At 45.5% G+C, this 23,435-nt stretch overlaps 1 protein-coding gene across 3 annotated transcripts in view; it reads left to right on the top strand.

The window, feature by feature from the left end:
• The window catches only part of mettl15 (methyltransferase 15, mitochondrial 12S rRNA N4-cytidine), a 149,740-nt gene extending 128,348 nt beyond the window's left edge, over positions 1-21,392 (top strand). Inside the window, exons 5-6 of one of the 3 annotated variants that reach the window (XM_078221018.1) lie at positions 16,980-17,034; positions 21,327-21,392. In XM_078221018.1, coding sequence (XP_078077144.1) covers positions 16,980-17,032 — 53 coding nt within the window. In that variant the 3' untranslated portion in view covers positions 17,033-17,034; positions 21,327-21,392. Of the gene's footprint in view, positions 1-13,387; positions 13,991-16,979; positions 17,074-21,326 lie in introns of those variants that run through there. The other 2 variants (XM_078221020.1, XM_078221021.1) reach the window with 2 other exon arrangements.
• The last annotated feature ends 2,043 nt before the right edge of the window (positions 21,393-23,435 follow it).

Genomic DNA, 23,435 nt, shown 5'->3' with positions numbered 1-23,435 from the left:
AATGGCTGTAGTGCGATAGATGACTGTGCCACCTGCTAAAATGTGTATCACCATCAGGAGTCTACTTTTTTCAAAAGCCCAACTATTGCCAAAGATATACGATTAGCATCCTTTTATTTATTTCTGTTTTCTTTTTTATTTGTTCTTAAACCAGTAGCTGCCAATGGCGTCATCACGGGCTCTGGGGAGAAGCTGAGCCACATAAGTGAGAGCAAGTTGAATCAATATGCACAGTTGAAGCTGAAACATGCTGTGTTTATGACTGTATCTCTACCGATGCGTAGCTTCTAAACACTGTCTCAGTAACTCTTCCCGGTACTCTTGGAGCAGAATTCTGGATTCCTGTTCAGAGGTTCAAATACCAGCTCGCACTTTAGTAATTCACCTGCCCTCCATAGAAAAGATGGATGTTTGTTAGATTGTCTGAGTGCTTTGTGTTGGCTGTCTTAGCCAAACTCTCTATTTTTGGACGGTGGCAACAGAGGGGATGGGGGTGGGGAAGAAAACAACAGGGTGACTCCACCACCTTGGTAAACAGTCCTCCTGTTTGACTAATGTGAAACAGCTTGGTGGAAAAATTCACAGTCTAAAACCTTGCACCCTCATGATTGAAGAGGATAGGTTGAAACGAGAAAAAGTGGAGAAATATAACTTTTAAAAAGATCATGCGTCCATAATTTGCAGATCATTTCATAGTCCTGATGGTCAAACATCACAGAGTGGTCATACAAGCCACGATAGAAAGGGTTAGAAAATATTAATAACAAATACGTCTTTTTTTTCATTCTAGTCTTCAGGATAATTAAAACTCTCTTTTAGGCTGCTAGACTTCATTGGCTTTCAATTCAAGCAAGCTGTGGCATCGGTGAATACTAATCATCCAATGGACCGAGACAGTGGAGGTTGAGATGTAGTTTGGATTGAGACACAACCCACAATAGAGAGCTAACCCACGGAATTTTAAAAGTGGCTCATTTAAACTTGGTCTCATGTTGAAATGATATGAAGGTTTATCAGGCTGATTCCTAGGATGGCAGGACTGTCATATGAGGAGAGACTAAGTCAGTTAGGATTATATTCACTGGAGTTTAGACGAGTAAGAGGGGATCTCATAGAAACTTATAAAATTCGAACAGGGTTAGACAGGGTAGATTCAGAAAGAATGTTCCCAATGATGGGGGAGTCCTGAACTAAGGGTCATAGTTTGGAGGATAAGAGGTAAACCTTTTAGAACTGAGGTGAGGAAAAATTTCTTCTTCCAGAGTGTGGTGAACGTGTGGGATTCACTACCACAGCAAGTAGTTGAGGCCAAAACGTTGTGCGATTTCAAGAAGAAATTAGATATAGCTCTTGGGGCGAAACGGATCAAGGGATACGGGAGGAAGGGGGGATCAGAATATTGAATTCGATGATCAGCCATGATCAAAGTGAATGGCGGAGCAGGCTCGAAGGGCCGAATGGCCTATTCCTCCCTCTAGTTTCTATGTTTCCATGAGATGATGTCTGGAGTACTTAGTGGATTCCAAAGCAAACTTAAAACACAAATATCCAAATTAATTTTCCTGCTGTTCTCAATGCACCAAAATACCTCTGTTAGCTGCAGCCGAGATGGTGATTATTCTTGAAGTTTTGTACAAAGTGTTACGCAAATTCGACACAAGAATGCCTACACATTGCTGCCTGGAGTGAATTAATGTTTTAGAAGGTACTGTTTTTAGGTACTCGGGAGACTTAAATACCTCAGACATGAGAGTGCAGCACATTATATCGATATTATTTTGCAACTTAACCATTTCACAGTAGCCCCAGACCAAAGCAATAAGGAATGCCAAAATGCTTTCTTTTCTTCCGATTTTAGTTAAATTGTTTGGCATTTTGAATTAACTAATTTTATAATTGACGTTTTGCAGTCTCCCGTCACTTAAAGTTTATTTATTAGTGTCATAAGTAAGGCTTACATTAACACTGCAATGAAGTTACTGTGAAAATCCCCCAGTCGCCACACTCCAGCACTTGTTCGGGTATGCTGAGGGAGAATTTACCATGGCACCTAACCTAATGCACCCTAACCAGCACGTCTTTCAGACTGTGGGAGGAGGAAACCGGAGCACCCGGAGGAAACCCACGCAGACACGGGGAGAACATGCAGACTCCACACAGACAGTGACCCAAACTAGGAATTGAACCTGGATCCCTGGCGCAGTGAGGCAGCAGTGCTAACCCACTGGGCCACCGTGCCGCCCACACTCCCACAAGAATCAGTTACATTTCTGAAATTGAAACCCAGCAAAGCTGAATAAAAAATTCAGAAATTTGTGGAATTTGGAATCACGAGAACGAACACCTTTTCTGCTGTAGTTCCAAACTGCAAACGGAGCAAAGTACTTCAGAAGGGTAGAAAAAAAACATTTAAAAGCAAAATACCGCGGTTGCCGGGAATGTAAAATGAAGACAGAAAATGCTGGAAAAACTCAGCAGATCTGGCAGCATCTGTGGAGCGAGAAACAGAGTTAATGGGCCGGATTCTCCAACTTTGCCCACAGCTGGGATTCTCCAGTCCCGCTGCTGTGAATGGAAGTTTGGCTGAGTGCCAAATTCTCCATTCTTGCTGGCGGCATCAGCAGGGCGTGAACAGCTGGAGAATTCCAGCCAACATTTTGAGTCTGTATGACTCATCTTCAGAGCTGGAAAAGAGGCATACAGACTCGAAACATTGGCCGGAATTCTGCAACCTTGCCCGCAGCTCCGGTCCCACTGCAGTGAATGGAGGTTTGGCTGAGCGTCAAATTCTCTGTTTTCGCTGGTTGTACGAGAGCAGAGAATTCCGGCTGTTAACCCTGCTCCATAGCTGCTGTCAGAACTGCTGAGTTTTCCCAGCATTTTCTATCTCCATTTTAAAAAAGTGTTTTATACTTTAACTCCTGCAGTTAAACATTTTAAAATCTTGGTGCAACTCCGTTGTAGTATCAACCCATATTTGCACCAGTAGGCGTTGGCCTACTGCTATTATCGCTAGACTATTAATCCAGAAATTCGGTTAATGTTCTGGGGACCTGGGTTCGAATCCCACCATGGTGGAATTTGAATTCAATTAAAAATATATCTGGAATTAAGAATCTACTGATGACCGTAAAACCATTGTCGATTGTCGGAAAAACCCAACTGGTTCACTAATGTCCTTTAGGGAAGGAAATCTGCCTTCTTTACCTGGTCTGGCCTACATGTGATTCCAGAGGCACAGCAATGTGCTTGACTCTCAAATGCCCGCCAAGGGCAACTAGGGATGGGCAATAAATGCTGGCCAGCCAGTGACGCCCATGTCCCACAAATGAATTAGATTTTTTTTTAATCGGTTCTCGGCACGGTGGCACAGTGGTTAGCACTGCTGCCCCGCAGTGCCAGGGACCTGGGTTCAATTCCTGACTTGGGTCACTGTCTGTGTGAAGTTTGCACATTCTCCCCGTGTCTGTGTGGGTTTCCTCCGGGTGCTCCAGTTTCCTCCCACACCCCAAAGATGTGCAGGTTAGGTGGATTGGCCGTGCTAAACTCTCCCTCAGTGTACCCGAACAGACGCCGGAATGTGGCGACTAGGGGATTCTCACAGTAACTTTATTGCAGTGTTCATATTGTGACACTAATAAATTAACTTTTTAACTTTTTAAAAGTTCTAGAGCAACTTGAAAAGATTCTGGATGATAACACAAAGACCAACGCTGTCCTGATTTCGACACTGATCCAAGTATTGACTGCAAATAAAGTTATTATTTTTCATTCTGTCCACCATTCCCAAATCTTTTCAAGCAAATAAAATAAAAACATGGACATCTGATGAGTGCAATTATCCAAAAACATGAAATCCCATCTGGAGCACTTTTTAAAACTTTTTAAAAGTTAAATGTCGCCTTTGAGCTTGAGAATAACTCAGAATTTCATGAGTCAGACAGTGTGTCTTTACGAAATGTTGGTCCTTCAGAAAGTATATCAGGGAATGTTTTGTGGAACAAAGAACAAAGAAATGAAAATTACAGCACAGGAACAGGCCCTTCGGCCCTCCAAACCTGCACCGACCATGCTGCCCGACTGAACTAAAACCCCTTACCCTTCCGGGGACCATATCCCTCCATTCCCATTCTATTCATGTACTTGTCAAGACGCCCCTTAAAAATCACTATCGTATCTGCTTCCACTACCTCCCATGGCAGCGAGTTCCAGGCACCCACCACCCTCTGTGTAAAAAAACTTGCCTCGTACATCTCCTTTAAATCTTGCCCCTCGCACCTCAAACCTATGCCCCCTAGTAATTGACTCTTTCACCCTGGGAAAAAGCTTCTGACTATCCAATCTGTCCATGCCTCTCATAATCTTGTAGACTTCTATCAGGCCGCCTCTCAACCTCCATCGTTCCAGTGAGAACAAACCAAGTTTCTCCAACCTCCCCTCATAGCTAATCCCCTCCATACCACGCAACATCCTGGTAAATCTTTTCTGAACCCTCTCCAAAGCCTCCACATCCTTCTGGTAGTGTGGCCACCAGAATTGAACACTGTATTCCAAGTGTGGCCTAACTGAGGTTCTATAAAGCAGTAACATGACTTGCCAATTTTTAAACTCAATGACCCGGCTAATGAAAGCAAGCATGCCATATGCCTTCTTGACTACCTTCTCCACTTGCATTGCAACGTTCGGTGACCTGTGTACCTGTATACCCAGATCCCTCTGTCTATCAATACTCTTAAGGGTTCTGCTACTTACTGTATTTGGAAATGGTTTACGTTTCAGGCTTCTTTCCTGGGAGACTGACAAACAAATTTCACCCGGAAAACAAAGCTGCAGTTAACTGCTTGATTCACTTGACAATTGTCATGAGTCACAGCGTTATCAACGACCCAACTGATAACCTATGTGACTGACAAAGGTAAACTTCACCGCCCCATTCTTCTCAACTGATTGTAACCATCGAACCGCACCATCCTCCAATGCCTCCCCACTGTCATCCAGATGGGTGGAACTGCTCTCGCGTGGTTCCGTTCTTATCTAAATAATCATAGCCAGGAAAATCACTTGCAGTGGCTCCATGACTATCTCCCTCGATCCTGGATAATGATGGTAAATGTCTACTAACATATCCAAATGGTGCTTGGATCAAATGGCTTAATTCATGGAAACATAGAAAATAGGAGCAGAAGTAAGGTGTTTGGCCCTTTGAGCCAGCTCCACAATTCAATATGATCATAGCCGATCCTCTATCTCAACACCATAAACCTGTGCTTTCCCCATTCCCTGACATCTTAGATTTTGATTTGATTTGATTTATTATTGTCACATGTATTAACATACAGTAAAAAGTATTGTTTCTTGTGCACTATACAGACAAAGCATACTGTTCATAGAGCAGGAAATGAGAGAGTGCAGAATGTAGTGTTACAGTCAAAACTCGGGTGTAGAGAAAGATCAACTTAATGCGAGGTAGGTCCATTCAAAAACCTGACAGAAGAAGCTGTTCTTGTGTCGGTTGGTACGTGACCTCAGACTTTTGTATCTTTTTTCCAATGGAAGAAGGTGGCAGAGAGAATGTCTGGGCTGCGTGGGGTCCTTAATTATGCTGGCTGCTTTGCTGAGGCAGCGGGAAGTATAGACAGAGTCAATGGATGGGAGACTGGTTTGTGTGATGGATTGGGCTATATTCACGATCTTTTGTAGTTTCTTGCGGTCTTGGGCAGAGCAGGAGCCGTACCAAGCTGTGATACAACCAGAGAGAATGCTTTCTATGGTGCATCTGTAAAAATTGGTGAAAGTCATAACTGACATGCCAAATTTCCTTAGTCTTCTGAGAGATTAGAGGCGTTGGTGGGCTTTCTTAACTATAGTGTTGGCATGGGGGGCTAGTTCAGGTCGTTGGTGATTTGGACACCTAAAAACTTGAAGTTCCCGACCCTTTCACCTTCATCCCCGTTGATGTAGACAGGGGCATGTTCTCCTTTACGCTCCTGAAGTCGATGACAATCTCCTTCATTTTGTTGACATTGAGGGAGAGATTATTGTTGCCGCACCAGTTCACCAGATTCTCCATCTTATTCCTGTACTCTGTCTCATCATTGTTTGAGATCTGAACCACTACGGTGGTGTCGTCAACAAACCTGAAAATCGAATTGGAGGGGAATTTGGCCACACATTTCCTTCTTAAATATATTCAGTGACTTGGCCTCCACAGCTTTCTGTGGTCATGAATTCCATAGGTTCCTCACCCACTGGATGAAGAAGTTCCTCCTCATCTCAGTTCTAAATGGCCTATCCCATATCCTGAGACTATGACTAGACCTCCCAACCAGTGGAAATAACATTCCTGCATCTAGTCTGTCCAGAATGTTACATGCTTCAAAGAGATCCCCTCTCATTCTTCTAAATTCCAATGAATGCAGGCCCAGTCGACCCAATCTCCCCACATACAACAATTCTGCCATCCCAGGTATCAGTCTGATGAGCCTTCGCTGCACTCTCGTTATGACAAGTATATCCGTTCTTAGATAAGGAAACCAAAACTGCACACAATACTTAAGGTATGGTCTCACTAAGACCCTGTACACTGCAGTAAGACATCCTTATTCCTGTCCTCAAGTCCTCGTGCAGTGAAGGTCAACATACCATTTGCCTTCCTAACTGCTTACTGTACCTGCATGTTTGCTTTCTGTGACTGGTGTACAAGAACACTCAGGTCCTTTTGGACGTCAACATTTCCCAATCTATCACTATTTAAACAATACTCTGCCATTCTGTTTCTCCATCTGAAGTGGATTTATCCACGTCATTCTGCATCTGCCATGTACTTGCCCAGTCCCTCAACTTGTCTAAATCACCTTGAAGCCTCTTAATGTCTTCCTCACCACTCACATTCCCACCAAGTTTCATGTTATCAGGAAACATAGAAATATTACTTTTGGTTCCCTCATCCAAATCATTGATGTACATTGTGAATAGCTGGGGCCCAAGCATTGATCCCTGTGGGGCCACACCAGTCATCGCCTGCCACTTTGAAAAAGACCCATTTATTCCTACTCTCTGTTTTCTGTCTGCTAACCCATTCCCAATCCATGCCAGTATATTACCCCCAATCCCATATGTTTTAATTTTGCAGACTAACCTCAGATGTGGGACTTTATCAAAAGCTTTCTGAAAATCCGAATACACCACATCCACTGGCTCACCTTTAGCTATTCTACCAATTACATCCTCAAAAAACTCCAGTCGGTTTGCCAAACACAATTTGCCTCTATAAATCCATGTTGACTTTGCCAAATCCCAATGATATTTTCTACGTGTCCTGTTATCACATCCTTTTATAATAGACTCAACCATTTTCCCCACTACAGATGTTAGGCTATCCGGTCTGTAATTCCCTGTTTCTCCCTCCCTTTCTTAAATAGTGAGGTTACATTTGCCACCCTCCAATCTGTTGGGACTGTTTCAGAATCTACAGAATTTTGGAAAGTGACAACCAACGCACCCACTATTTCCATGGCCACCTCCTATTGTATCCTGGGATGGAGAGTATCAGCCCTAAAGATTTATCAGTTTTCAGTCCCATTAATTTTTCCAACACTAATTTTCTTCAATTCCTCCTCACCAGTGCTTGATTCCTCAGCATTTCAGGGAAGTCACTTGTGTCTTCCTCCATGAAGACAGAGCTAAAATAGTTAGAATCATAGAATCCCTACAGTGCAGGAGGAGGCCATTCGGCCCATCGAGTCTGCACCGACCACAATCCCACCCAGGCCCTTTTCCCGTAACCCCACATATTAACCCTGCGAATCCGCCTGACACTAGGGTCAATTTAGCATGGCCAATCCACCCAACCCGCACATCTTTGGAGTGTGGGAGGAAACCGGAGCACCCGGAGGAAACCCACGCAGACACGGGGAGAATGTGCAAACTCCACACAGACAGTGACCCATGCAGGGAATCGAACCTGGGTCCCTGGCGCTGCGAGGCAGCAGTACCAGCCACTGTGCCACCATGCCGCCCCTTTGTTTAATTGCTCTTCCATTTCCTTGTTCTCTATTATACGTTCTCCTGTTATGGACTGTACGGAACTTAAGAACATAAGAACATAAGAAATAGGAGCAGGAGTAGGCCATCTAGCCCCTCGAGCCTGCCCCGCCATTCAATAAGATCATGGCTGATCTGACGTGGATCAGTACCACTTACCCGCCTGATCCCCATAACCCTTAATTCCCTTACCGATCAGGAATCCATCCATCCGCGCTTTAAACATATTCAGCGAGGTAGCCTCCACCACCTCAGTGGGCAGAGAATTCCAGAGATTCACCACCCTCTGGGAGAAGAAGTTCCTCCTCAACTCTGTCTTAAACCGACCCCCCTTTATTTTGAGGCTGTGTCCTCTAGTTTTAACTTCCTTACTAAGTGGAAAGAATCTCTCCGCCTCCACCCTATCCAGCCCCCGCATTATCTTATAAGTCTCCATAAGATCCCCCCTCATCCTTCTAAACTCCAACGAGTACAAACCCAATCTCCTCAGCCTCTCCTCATAATCCAAACCCCTCATCTCCGGTATCAACCTGGTGAACCTTCTCTGCACTCCCTCCAATGCCAATATATCCTTCCTCATATAAGGGGACCAATACTGCACACAGTATTCCAGCTGCGGCCTCACCAATGCCCTGTACAGGTGCATCAAGACATCCCTGCTTTTATATTCTATCCCCCTCGCAATATGGGCCAACATCCCATTTGCCTTCTTACATTTGTCTTTCTGTGTACTTGTAGTAGCTTCTACAGTTCGCTTTTATGTTACTTGCATTCACCTGTTGTTGGATGCCTGATGTCTATCACATACTCAAACATCTGCCTCACCTCTGCATGTAGAAATTCCTTTACCTGCACCTAGTTCAACACCACTGTTGATTGACAAGTTGAACGGAATGCTTATCGTCAGCAGTGACAACAAGGAGGAGTACACAGAGTACAATTAAATGAATCATAGAATCCCGACAGTGCAGAAAGTGACCATTCGGCCCATCGAGCCTGCACCAACAACAATCCCACCCAGGCCCCATCCCCATAAACCTATGTACTTACCCTGCTAATCCCTCTGACACTAAGGGGCAATTTAGCATGGCCAATCCACCTAACCCGCACATTTTTGAACTGTGGGAGGAAACTAGAGCATCCGGAGAGGACCCACGCAGACACGGGGAGAACATCCAAACTCCGCACAGTCACCCGAGGCCGGAATTGAACCCGGGTCCCTAGCGGTGTGAGGTAGCAGTGCTAACCACTGGGCCACTCTACAAACACTAATCACCAGACAAAAGATACTATAAAATGATCAAAGTTCAATTAGCCATGTCAAGTGACCATCAAATTAAGAATGTCACTAATATGAGAGTCTGACTTTAAGTAGTGACATTATTCACTGATAGCTGACAGATATCTGAGCGCTTGTTTTGTATCCTCAGTAACAAAGTGCGGTGCTGTAAAACAACATGGGAAATCCTTGTTGGAAGCACTTTGCATTAATCAATTTGAAGGAACCAACAAGGTCTGTGGATTGAATTCTTAACACTTGCTGCCCTGGAACCAGGTACACCAAAGCCTGTTTGGCTCTTCCCAAAATACACTCTCATCCTGGTAGATGAAAGAATGCTTACACTCAGAAGTCTTACTTGCTAGCAACTTGTGTATCATCATAGAAACATAGAAGATAGGAGCAGAAGGAGGCCATTCGGCCCTTCGAGCCTGCTCCACCATTCATCACGATCATGGCTGATCGTCCAACTCAATAGCCTAATCCTACTTTCTCCCCATAACCTTTGGTCCCATTCGCCCCAAGTGCTATATCCAGCCGCCTCTTGAATACATTCAATGTTTTGGCATCAACTACTTCCTGTGGTAATGAATTCCACAGGCTCACCACTCTTTGGGTGAAGAAATGTTCCTCATTTTCATCCTCAATGGTCTACCCCAAATCCTCAGACTGTGACCCCTGGTTCTGGACTCCGCCACCATCGGAAACATCCTCCCTGCATCTACCCTGTCTAGTCCTGTTAGAATTTTATAAGTCTCTATGAGTTCCCCCCTCATTCGTCTGAACTCCAGCGAAAACAATCCTAACCTTGTCAATCTCCCCTCATACATCAGTCCCGCCATCCCTGGCTTATGAGGAGAGACTGAGGGCTATACTATTGGAAGTCAGAAGAATGAGGGGAGATCTTATAGAAACATATAAGATTATGAAGGGAATAGATAAGATAGAAGCAGGGAAGTTGTTTCCACTGGCTAGGGGGCATAGCCTCAAAATAAGGGGAAGCAGATTTAGGACTGAGTTTAGGAGGGTTTCACACAAAGGGTTGTGAATCTGTGGAATTCCCTGCCCAGTGAAGCAGTTGAGGCTACCTCATTGAATGTTTTTAAGGCAAGGATAGATAAATTTTTGAACAGTAAAGGAATTAAGGGTTATGGTGAGCGGGCGGGTAAGTGGAGCCGAGTCCACAAAAAGATCAACCATGACTCGTGGGGCCAGATGGCCTACTCCTGCTCCTAGTTCTTATGTTCTTAATCAGCCTGGTAAGCCTTCGCTGCACTCCCTCAAGAGCAAGAACATCCTTCCTCAGAAAAGGAGACCAAAATTGCACACGATATTATCATGCAAGTGTGACCTATATAAAATTTATATATCATTTAATTACTTGTGAATTTTGGATGGAATTTTCCCGTCCCTGCCCACCAGCGGGTGGGGGCGGACAGTGCAAAGCTCCATTTACCTCGGGCGGGAATTTCCAGCCTTGGGGCGAACACGGTCGGAAAATCCCACCCTTTGAGTCTGCTTAAATTTTGTGTAATGGTACATTTAAAATGAGGTACTTCTCCAATTGGCAAAGCTTAGCTCCCAGGTTGAAACATGCAATAACTGCTTACTGATTTAATTAACTTCAAAACTATTAGACGGCATTATTTCCCCAGTGTTGTTTTCTTTAAGATGTAGGGAACTATAAAATACTTTGCAGCACCATCACCTCAATCTTAATGACTCAAGAGCATGTCGGTACTAAACAGCTCTACGGTGTTGGAAACGTAGTGCCCCGCAAAGGTTCTGAATGAATTTGATATATTTTAATCGGATTATTAATACTATTCTTACTGTTACGCGCAGGGGATTATTTTCACACAGTTGCATTTCAAATTGAGCGTAGCGATAGCAATTACACCAATACACCATTTTATTTATTTCTAGGCATGCAGTTCAACATGTTTCATGTTCAATATTGCATTAGGGATTTAACATTTGATATCTCACAGTGAGAATTATTCTCTGCTAACTACAAATAAGGGAATTTCAGTGAAGAATGTATGTGCTTCCTTTTGGTGAATTCATTGAAAGTCCCCATATCCACATCCCCATTTCATTCTAGCAGTGCAAAAGAGAAATTGATTTTGTTAAATTAGCTTTCTAGTCTCTTATCTTCAGGTCAGCTTGTGACCGTCGTAATAGTGAGCCTGTTGCATGTGTCACGTTGTTGTGACCCTGTTTTCAAAAAAATAAGGTAAGATAAAGCATGAGAATCAGCAGTTCACATTCTGCCGAGTCTGCCCATTATGAACTATCTGTGCAGGGCAGCAGGAATCCACCTGGAGTTTAATTTAGAGCATTATATACTTTTAAATAGTGAAGGGCGCAATCACTTTCCATGAACGCACTGTTCACATTTGGTGTCAGTCCCAAGAAGTGGAAGGGAATTGCAGGCATCGACTGACTGGAGGCTGACTAAATATCCCAATTTCAATTTCATTGAGATCCCTACAGCAATACATTTAAGTTTATTTTGTTAGTGTCACAAGTAGGCTTACATTAACACTGCAATGAAGTTACTGTGAAAATCTCCTAGTCATCACACTCCGGCGCCTGTTCGGGTACACTGAGGGAGAATTTAGCACGGCCAATGCACCCTAACCAGCTCGTCTTTCAGACTGTGGGAGGAAACTTGAGCACCTGGAGGAAACCCACATAGACATGGGGGGACTGTGCAGACTCCACACAGACAATGACCCAAGGCAGGAATAGAACCCGGGTCCCTGGCGCTGTGAGGCAGCAATGCTAACCGCTGTGCCACCGCGTAGCCGTGCAATAGGTTTGGCACAGTAGAGGCACCAGGGGAATGTGCCTAAGCATCGTGCAGTATGACTGGATTTGGGACAGCTGCAATAGGAATGGGAACCTGTGCCCTTTGTTGAGTTTTTAAATTTGATTAGCATTTGAGAGTCACCATGATGGGTGGAACTTTCTGTTCAGTGTCAACTCAGACGGGAAAAGCGTTGTGTAGCCCGCCAGCTCCACTGCTGGCTTTTCCTCACCATATTTTTTGACACTTGGTCAAATAAATCCTCGAGGTGAGTCTGTCGACCTCACACTGGCGGGAAAGCCCACCCCACCAGCAACATTGATGTTCAAAAGATCCGCCTCCCCAATCTACAGAAAATAAAATGAAGAAAAAGGCCCCTCCCCATGAACACAGGACCCCCCTCTCCACAGACATGGGGAACACACACAGCCACACTCCCCCTTCCAGCAATAACCCCTCCCGACTGGCGGCACGGTGGCACAGTGCTTAGCACTGCTGCCTCACAGCGCCAGGGACCCGGGTTCGATTCCCGGCTTGGGTCACTGTCTGTGCGGAGTCTGCACATTCTCCCCGTGTCTGCGTGGGTTTCCTCTGGGTGCTCCGGTTTCCTCCCACAATCTGAAAGACGTGCTGGTCAAGTGCATTGAGCCGAACAGGTGCCGGAGTGTGGCAACTAAGGGATTTTCACAATAACTTCATTGCAGTGTTAATGTAAGCTTGCTTGTGACAATAATAAATAAACTAAAAAAAACTATTGAATTTACAGTGTGTCAGATAACAAAAGTCAAATTTCTTTGTATCGTATATTTTGTTCCCCAGGATGTATCAACATATTTTTTCTTAGAAAGGACTAGAAACGTAGAAAGGGCGACACGGTGGCACAGTGGTTAGCCCTGCTGCCCCACAGCGCCAGGGACCCGGTTTCAATTCCGGCCTCAGGTGTCCGCCTATATGGAGTTTGCACATCCTCCCCATGTCTGCGTGGGTTTCCTCCGGGTGCTCCGGTTTCCTCCAAAGGTGTGCGGGTTAGGTTTATTGGCCATGCTAAATTGCCCCTTAGTGTCAGGGGTATTAATTAGGGTAAATATATGGGGTTATGGGTATAGGGTTTGGGTGGGATTGTGGTTGGTGCAGACTTGATGGGCCAAATGGCCTCCTTCGGCACTCTGGTTCTGATTATTTTTATTAAAAGGTTTATGTTCACTCTAGGTTTCTGAAAAACAATCTTTTCTTTTTGTTTACGACTATCACAGGAGCATTTCCAGCAGTGGCAATGTACGCACGTAAAGACCTGCTTCAGAGACCTGCACATGTGGCGACCAAAACATTCCAGGCCTTGCGAATCTTTGTGAACGATGAATTGAACGAGTTGTACAGGGGGCTCCAGACGGCTCACAAGTTCTTGAAGCCCCGAGGCTGCTTGGTGGCGTTAACATTTCATTCGCTGGAAGACCGCATCGTAAAACGTTTCTTCCATGGTATTGACCTGTCGGAGAAGCCAAATCAGAGCGCAAGGCAAAAGATTCGGCAAGGACTGAGGAGACAGGACGAGGGTGAAACATCTGACACTCAGCAGGAGAACCTGAACTGGTCAAACATTCAGAAGAAGGTGTTGACTCCTGAGACGCAGGAGGTTCAGGAAAATCCACGAGGACGTTCCGCAAAACTTAGAGCTGCCGTAAAACTGTGACAGATGTGAAAATCAGTCTTGTAAGGGTTTTCTCAATAACCCACGCCTGATAGAATTCAATATGCAGGTGTCTCAATGAAACTGTAAATGGACAAGAAGTCCATTGTAGTGGGCAATTCCCATTGTCACTGACAAAGAAACAATAAAAACTGGAGGTAGAGATTTAGCTGTGGTATTTGAAAATTAATAGCTCGCATTTAATACTGAGTGGAAGAGTGACAGAGTGAAGTTCATTTATTAGTCACAAGTAAGGCTTACATTAACACTGCAATGAAGTTACTGTGAAATTCCCCTAGTCGCCACAATCCAGCGCCTGTTCGGATCAATGCACCTAACCAGCACGTCTTTTGGAATGTGGGAGGAAACCAGAGCACCCGGAGAAAACCCACGCAGACACGGGGAGAATGTGTCACGCAGACAGAGACCCAAGCCGGGAATTGAACCCGGGCCCCTAGCGCTGTAAAGCAGCAGTGCTAACCACTGTGCTACCGTGTCGCCCTCCGTGCTACTGTGCCGCTCTTGTACTACCGTGCTGCCCCAGGGATCTTCTGCTATCTTGTTGGGATGGACAATCCAGAACAGATGGAAGCAGTGAGTTAAACATCAGGCTTACACCTCAGGGACATGAATCCAAATCTGCCCAAAACTGATTAGGTGAGCCTTCTTCGTTCAAGCTCCAGTTTCTAAGGGGCAGAGATTCATCGTAGAACAACCCTCAATTTGGCACTAATTGATAATCCCATTTGTGAGCCATTGGGATGGCTATGCAAGGAAGTTAGGAAAGTGTCATCACTGTGCACCACCGGAGTGGGATGTTCTCCTCGGCTGTAGACTAAGACACATTGCTGGGGCAGAGCAGAGGGATGTAGAGGACTGCAGCCTTACAGGATGTTGACACCGGCGTCCAAAGCAAACCTGTTTCCTTTCTCTCAATAATTTCCCTAACTTTTTATTGGTGCAAAATTCACCAATAAAGCCATTAGAATGTGCAATATTCTAAGATTAAATGGTTTAAAAAATGTGGCAAACCTTCGTATTCATGCAAGTGATATTGGTCCACGGTGGCACAGTGGTTAGCACTGCTGCCGCACAGCACCAGGGACCCGGGTTCGATTCTGGCCCCAGGTGACTGTCTGTGTGGAGTTTGCACATTCTCCCCGTGTCTGCATGGGTTTCCTCCGGGTGCTCCAGTTTCTTCCCACAGTCCAAAGATGTGTGGGTTATGTGGATTGGCCATGCTAAATTGCCCCTTAGTGTCAGGGGGATTAACATGCGTTATGGGGGTAGGGCCAGGGTGGGATGGTTGTCGGTGCAGACTCGATGGAGCCAATGGCCTCCTTCTGCACTGTAGGATTCTATTCCATGATCGGTAAATTGACGAAGTGTGGAAGAGAGACATAGGGCGCTATTTTACCATTTTGATTCTAAGTGCGGGGCAGACTGGAAATGTTTCAGATCCGACTTTTAGACCCGTTCTCAGGCGCCCCCATACACACTCTGCCTGAAAAAGTAGCAACGATTCTGGATCGTGCTGCAGAAGCCTGTGGGCGGGGCTTAACGCGCCCGAAATCCTGCAGCTCCGATCGGCGCCTCCAACTGCGCATGCGCAGAGCAAAACAAATGATAGAATAACGCTCCCCTGCAACATCACTCCCGGGCTGAATAATGCCTCCCCCGGCCCTCACAGACATTACCCCACCCCCACAACATTACTGACTCCCTTATCCCTCCACCCCCTCCGCCACCCAGACATCACGGGCCCCTCCCCCTTCTCCCACCGATCTCAGGCAGAGTGGCAGCGGACCCCCCCTTCCCCTCCACTGATCTCAGGCAGAGTGGCAGCAGACACCCCTCACCACCCACTGATCTCAGGCAGAGTGGCAGCACCCCCCCCCCCCCCTCCCCCCCCCCGATTTCAAGCAGAGAGCCGTCGGACGCTCGGTACTTACCCCCTCACTAACTGGAGCGCCCGAATCGGACTTTTGTGGAGCATGTCCGTTTCGCGCTGATTCTGGATGGGCGAACGCGGTGGTAAAGGGGGAAGTGCCGGTAAGGTTGGGTGTACATGCAATTGTATTTAAATGCCCGTCGCGCCCGTTGTGGGCGCGGTCCCGATCCCAGCCATTTTCAGGCCTTAGTAAAGGGGGAACCGGGGTGGAGGCAGGCGCGGATCGTGCCACTCACCTCACGCCTGACTTTACCAAGTTTTCGCGCCCGAAATCGATTGCAATGCAATGGTAAATCAGGCCCAAAGTGTTACGCATCAGTGCGATCCCCAGCAGCAGACGTGGATGACTGAATACAAACAGACTGCTTTAGAGAAAATACCAATTAATTCAGAGGGTTTCATAGGTTTGAAACATTTAAAATGTAAAATATATCTTAATAAATGCTGCTACCTTGGGTCAGCAATGATACTGCTGGGATTTATGTAAGATGGTGTGAATGTGCTACGGGATTTTTAGTCACAGATAGCGGAACTGTTAGTTGTAAACATCTTTAGCCCAAGACCAACAAAAATGTGAGAGTACTGATTCATCATTTTTTAAAGTTTATTTAGTGTCACAAGTAGGCTTACATTAACACTGCAATGAAGTTACTGCGAAAATCCCCGAGTCGCCACACTCCAGCGCCTGTTTGGGTACACTGAGGGAGAATTTAGCGTGGCCAATGCACCCTAACCAGCACATCTTTGCTCTTTTTCTGTGAGTATTCTATGAGTCATGAGTCTTTTGGACTGTGGGAGGAAACTGGAGCACACGGAGGAAACCCACGCAGACACGGGGAGAACGTGCCGACTTTGCACAGACAGTGACCCAAGCTGGGAATCGAACCCAGGTCCCAGGCGCTGTGAGGCAGCAATGCTAACCACTCTGCCACTGTCCCACCCTGTATGCAATGTATTGTGCTACTGCTGTTAATTTCTCTTTTCTGCCCCATTCGGGATCTTCCAAGCCAACAGGACAGCAGAAGATCTTAGTCAGTATTGCTCCAGATCAATTGTTAGTGCACGTGCGTAATGTAATGGACTCTTCCTACGATTTTACACTGAGCGAAGGAGTTCCTAGCCTATGTTCAACACCTTCCAAAGATAGTGCCACATTTCTCCCTTTCTCGAAACAAAATTTGAAGCTTATTTTATGTTTTATTTGCAGCAAGTTCCATGAATCAGTCTGGAGATCAGGGTAGCATGACGCAAAAACAATGAAGGTAAGAGGGGAAAGGTTCAGTAGGGATGTGCGGGGGAAGTTTTTTTACACAGAGGGTGGTGGGAGCCTGGAATGCGCTGCCAAGTGAGGTGGTTGAGGCAGATACGTTAGCGACATTTAAGACTTATCTGGATAGGCACATGAATAGGTGGGGAATAGAGGGAAACAGGCGATTGGTCTCGATAGGACAACATGATCGGCGCAGGCTTGGTGGGCCGAAGGGCCTGTTCCTGTGCTGTACTGTTCTTTGTTCTTTGAAATTATAATGGAGAATTTTAACTTTTACATCGACTGGGAGAATAAGTAGTCTCACAACACCAGGTTAAAGTGCACTCACCTGATGAAGGAGCGACACTCCAAAAGCTCGTGCTACCAACTAAACCTGTTGGACTTTAACCTGCTATTGTGAGACTACTTACTGTGCCCACCCCAGTCCAACGCCGGCATCTCCACATCATAGACTGGGAGAAGCAGAGATGCACAATAATTGAAACTAATATATTTCCAGAATGTTTTTAGAACAGTTTCTTAGAACAATCAGAACCAACAGGGGAACGGGTCAGAAATTAGTTAGCAGTTCAACGCGAAAGGAACATCTTGCAAATAGCGACTATATGATTGAGAGGGAAATGGGAAAGTCGCAAACAAAGGTTTTAAACTTAAATAAGGCGTACTTCAATAGGATGAGAAATAAATTGACTGCAGTGAAGAGAACTGCACTGTTAATGGGTAAACCTACAGCCAAACAGTGGGAAGTATTCAAAGAAATGCGTCATACAATACACGACCAGTACATGCGCCTAAAAGCTCAATTTATATAGCTAAGCACCTGACGTCAACAAATGAGGGAAGAGACAGTGTCAAGCTAAAAGAAAAAACCAATATAATTGCAAGAGAAATCCAGAGGACGAGGAGAGATATAAAAAACAGCAAAGGGAGAGAAAGGAGAGTAGTAAGTACAAAAAAGGAATAGTAAGAAACAGTTTGCAAATGATATCGAAGCTAGCAGCAACAAGCTTTCTTAAATACGTTGAGAAATATTGTAATAATAGAGATTGTCGGCTCATGAAAGACATGCAATGAAGCTATATTAGACAATAAAGAAATGGCAGGATTATTAAATGAATGTTTGTATCCACCTTCAAAATTGTGGACCAAATACAAGGGAACCAAAGAGTTAGTCAATCAGAAACACGAGGTACAGCCCAGGGCACTAAGAGAAATATGAGAAAATCACAGAGGTATTAATTTACTAATCTTGAGAAATTTAGAATCGGAATAGAATCCCTACAGTGCAGAAAAATGCCATTCAGCCCATCGAGTCTGCACCAACTCTCCAAAAGAGCATCCCATCAAGACCCTTTTCCTGTATCCCCATGTATTTTCCCCACTAATCCCCCTAACCTACATATCTTGGGATACCGAGGGGCAATTTAGCATGGCCAATCCACCTAACCTGCACGTCTTTGGACTGTGGGAGAAAACTGGAGCACGCAGAGGAAACCCACACAGACATAGAGAGAATGTGCAAACTCCACACAGACAGTCAGCCAAGGCTAGAATCAAACCTGGGTCCCTTGCGCTGTGAGGTAGCAGTGCTAACCACTGTACCACGATGTCACTCTTAAATTTTCACCTTCTGCCATGATGGGATTTGAACCCTGGTCCCCTGAGCTTTACCCTGCGTCTCTGAATTCTTAGTCAGTGACAATACCACTACTCCACCCTCTCCCCAATTTGTAAAATTGCACCTTTAGATTTGGAATTAGCAAACAGAAACTCCGCTATTAAAAAGGGGAGGTTTGGAGAAAACTGGGCGCTACAAACCCATCATTTTAACATCAGTTGTGGGGACCTATCGTAAGGATTCAGTGTGACTGGCCACTTGGACAAGTGTGAGCTTATCAAAGAGAGGATAGGATTGGTGAAGAGTAGCTTATGCCTAGCTCATTCAGTTGAATATTTTTAGGGGAATCGCGATCATGATGGATGATGTGGAGTGCCCATGGAGTTTGTCTACATTAACTTCCAGAAGGCATTTAATAATCCACACAACAGAATGCGAGCAAAAATGAAAGCATGTGTAAGTGGAGATAACCTTGTGAAGTGGATTGGTAATTGGTAGTAGGTGACTGAAAGTAGGGACAAATGTACTCTGGTGGGATGCAATAAGTTATGTGTCAAAGAGGTCTATGCTGGTGTTTCACCTTTGCACAATTTACATCAATGGCTTGGAGAAGGTATAAAGTTCTCTATTGAATTCTGTAGACGGTTCATTAAGACACAGACAGTTATGCAGATGGAAGCAAGAAGTTACAAAGGGACATATTCAAATTGAGTCGGCAAAATTGCGATGCACAGGGCTGGAATTTCCAGCCACGCTCGTTCAAAACCAGAAAATCCCACCCGAGGTCAACAGACCTTTCCATGGGCCGCCCCTCGCCCGCTCCAATTCCCGTGGCAGGAAGATCCGCCCCATGGAGTTCAATGTGCATATGGAGTAAAAGGCAGAGCAGCCATGGTGGAACAGGTTTGAGGGGCTGAATAGTCTGCTCATGGTTTCTGTGCTGTCCTGAAAGTGTAAAACTCCACAGATATTCATAGATAGAATCATTGAATCCCTGCAGTGCGGAAGGAGGCCATTTGGCCCATCGAGCCTGCACCGACAACAATCCCACCCAGGCCCTATCCCCAGAACCCTACGTATTTACCCTGCTAATCCCCCTGTCACTAAGGGACAATTTAGCATGGCCAATCCACCTAACCCGCACATCTTTGGACTGTGGGAGGAAGCCGGAGCACCCGGAGGAAACACAGGGAGAACATGCAAACTCCACACAGACAATCACCCAAGGCTGGAATTGAACCCGGATCCCTGGCGCTATGAGGCAGCAGTGCTAAAACGTTTTTAAAGTTTCTTTATTAGGGTCGCAAGTAGGCTTACATTAATACTGCAATGAAGTTACTGTGAAAATCTCCTACACTCTGGCATCTATTCGGGTACACTGAGGGAGAATTTAGCATGGCCAATGCACCTAACCAACACATCTTTGGTCTCACAACACCAGGTTAAAGTCCAACAGGTTTATTTGGTAGCATGAGCTTTCGAAGTGCCGCTCCTTCATCAGGTGAGTGCCTGATGAAGGAGCTGTGCTCCGAAAGCTCATGCTACCAAAAAGACCTGTTGGATTTTAACCCGATGTTGTGAGACTACTCACTGTGCCTACCCCAAACCAATGCTGGCAACTCCACATCTTTGGTCTGTGGGAGGAAACCAGAGCACCCGGAGAAAACCCACGCAGACACGGGGAGAACATGCAGATTCCCCACAGTGACCCAGGGCGGGAATCGAACCCGGGTCCCTGGTGCTGTGAGGCAGCAGTGCTAACTTCACTGCTCGATTCTAAACTTGTTGCATTTATCTTCGTTTACAATCCCAACAAGTTCCTTAACAATTCTGCACCAAAATAAACAAGGTCATATTAAATTTTGAATATCTTATGAATTTAATATCTTTATATTTTCAAGATTCTATTTTGTCATGATTAGAAATTGTGGAAAAGACCAGCCTTGCAGGTGTCTTGATGAATGCTGAGATCTTGATGATTTTTCAGTTTTTAGAAGAATAATCCAATTTATCAAGCCTCAAAACTATTGAAATGCAATTTAGGCACCAAATTCGATTCCTGGCTTGGGTCACTGTCTGTGCGGAGTCTGCACATTCTCCCCATGCCTGTGTGGGTTTTCTCCGGGTGCTCCAGTTTCATCTAACAGTCCAAAAGATGTGCGGGATAGGTTGATTGGCCATGGTAAATTGCCACTTCGTGTCAGGGGGACTAACTAGGGTAAATGCATGGGGTTACGGGAATAGGGCTTGGGTGGGATTGTTGTCGGTGCAGACTCGATGGGCCGAATGGCCTCCTTCTGCACTGTAGGACCCTACGATTCTAAGAAATGATGTGATCTAAGGTGTAAAGGTAGCTAGCCTTTATCCCGAAGTGGAGAAGTTGTTTAATGCCTGACAGTGGTGTATGTTTTAGCATTTACAGTAGGTTTCTGTGCATCATATGTTTCATTTGTTTTGCCCCTTCATCAGCCACTGCTGATGAAGAAATACAAAGGACATTTAACTACTCTTTTCCAGGAGGAAATAATTCCAAAGCTAGCCCCAAACATAATCAACGTCAGTTGAATCACAAAGTGCCTTTCTTTTTGCTGTCAAATATTAAGAGTGTACAAAATATCTGTGTGTCAAGTTTGTCTTTAACTTTGTTTACATTCTGTTTGATGTAGATGGAACTGAACAGGAAAGAGCATGGTACTGGATATTGATTCATGAGTCATCTGCTCTCAGTGCCTGCATACTGAATTCTGATCAATAAGGCTGTATGTACCTTACCAGGTGGAAATAAAGTAACCTATTTTTAAACATCTTAGACCGCTGATCAACTGACTTCCTTTACATTACCTCTCGAGCCTGGTCTGGAGGGTTTTAGGCATGAGGGGAGGTTGGATAAACTCGGATTGTTTTCACTGGAAAGACGGAGGCGGAGGGGAGACCTGACAGAGGTCTACAAAATGATGGGAGGCATAGACAGGGTGGATAGTCAGAGGCTTTTTCCCCAGGGTGGAAAGGTCAACGACAACAGGGCGCAGGTTCAAGATGAGAGGGGGAAAGTTTAGAGAAGGTTTTTCATACAGAGGGTGGTGGGTGCCTGGAACGGATTGCCAGTGGAGGGGATGGAAGCAGGCAGATTATCAACGTTCAAAGCGTATTGTGATAGATAGATTTGGGGTGGCACAGTGGGTAGCACTGCTGCCTCACAGCACCAGGGACCCAGATTCAATTCCGGCCTCGGATCACTGTCTGTGTGGAGTTTTCACATTCTCCCCGTGTCTGCGTGGGTTTCCTCCGGGTGCTCCGGTTTCCTCCCACACTCCAAAGATGTTGCGGGTTAGGTTGATTGGCCATGCTAAAGTTGGCCCTAGCACCAGGGGATTAGCAGGATAAATATGTGGGGTTACAGGAATAGGGCTTGGGTGGGATTGTGGTCGATGCAGACTCGATGGGCCGAATGGCTTCCTTCTGCACAGTAGGGATTCTACGATTCTAATCTCTGAATGGGATAACAGAGGAATATAAACTGTGTATTGGCGTAGGCTTGGTGAAGGACCTGTTCCTGTGCTGCATTGCTCTTTGAGTTGGAGTTATGCAATCACTATTACGGAAGGATATATTGGCCTTGGAGGGAGTGCAGAGAAGGTTCACCAGGTTGATACCAGAGATGAGGGGTGTTGATTATGAGGAGAGACTGAGCAGATTGGGTTTGTACTCGTTGGAATTTAGAAGGCTGAGGGGGGATCTTATAGAGACCTATAAGATAATGAAGGGGCTGGATAGGGTAGAGGTGGAGAGATTCTTTCCACTTAGAAAGGAAACTAGAACGAGAGGGCACAGCCTCAAAATAAAGGGGGGTCGGTTTAGGACAGAGTTGAGGAGGAACTTCTCTCAGAGGGTGGTGAATCTCTGGAATTTTCTGCCCACTGAAGTGGTGGAGGCTACCTCGTTGAATATGTTTAAATCATGGATAGATGGATTCCTGATTGGTAAGGGAATTAGGGATTATAGGGATCAGGTGGGTAAGTGGAACTGATCCACTTCAGATCAGCCATGATCATATTGAATGGCGGGGCAGGCTCGAGGGGCTAGATGGCCTACTCCTGCTCCTATTTCTTATGTTCTTATTACCCCTCATGTCACTGGAAATGGGCAAGTTGATTTTTTTTCAAACAGATACTCCAGGCTGCTAGATGCTCTGATCTTCCTGGTGAAATATTGCTTGTATCTTTCCTCAGGAGCCTGAGCAGAGATACAAGCTTTGCAAGACATTACACTCTTGCGTTACATTGCACCCGTACGTTGCAATGGTCAGGCCTTTTTCTGATGGGTGTAAATTTCCAGGTATAAACACAGGGCTGAATTTTCCTGTAGATGACGGGAAGCTGGTGCCAGAACCATTCGTTGGCCCTGAGCCCATGCCTCTCGGCATCACCAGCACCTGCGCTGGTTTTCTAATTGGCTGCCTTCTGGTTTGAAATACAAATAGGGCTGACAGACAGGACATGAGTAGTGGAGGGATCCTGATGGGATAGCTCACCGTTAGCCCCTGGGACAAGTGAGCGCTGCTCAGACAGAGGGAAACCCTGGGGCCATCTCAAAATGGAGGCATTTATGAAAGATTGCAGACAGCATGTTGAAAAAGAAGGCCCCTAGCTAACCGAATCAATGCAGAATGGGTAACACCAGAGAACTTACCACCTTCAGCCTTTGGGATCGTTGATGGCAATGTCTGCAGCAGCCTGTGATTGCCCTCCAACCTACTGCTGTGAAACCACCTCTGA

This window comes from Mustelus asterias, chromosome 9 (assembly GCF_964213995.1).
Source record: "Mustelus asterias chromosome 9, sMusAst1.hap1.1, whole genome shotgun sequence".
Lineage (NCBI taxonomy): Eukaryota > Metazoa > Chordata > Chondrichthyes > Carcharhiniformes > Triakidae > Mustelus > Mustelus asterias.
This window is presented reverse-complemented; position numbering and strand designations above follow the sequence as displayed.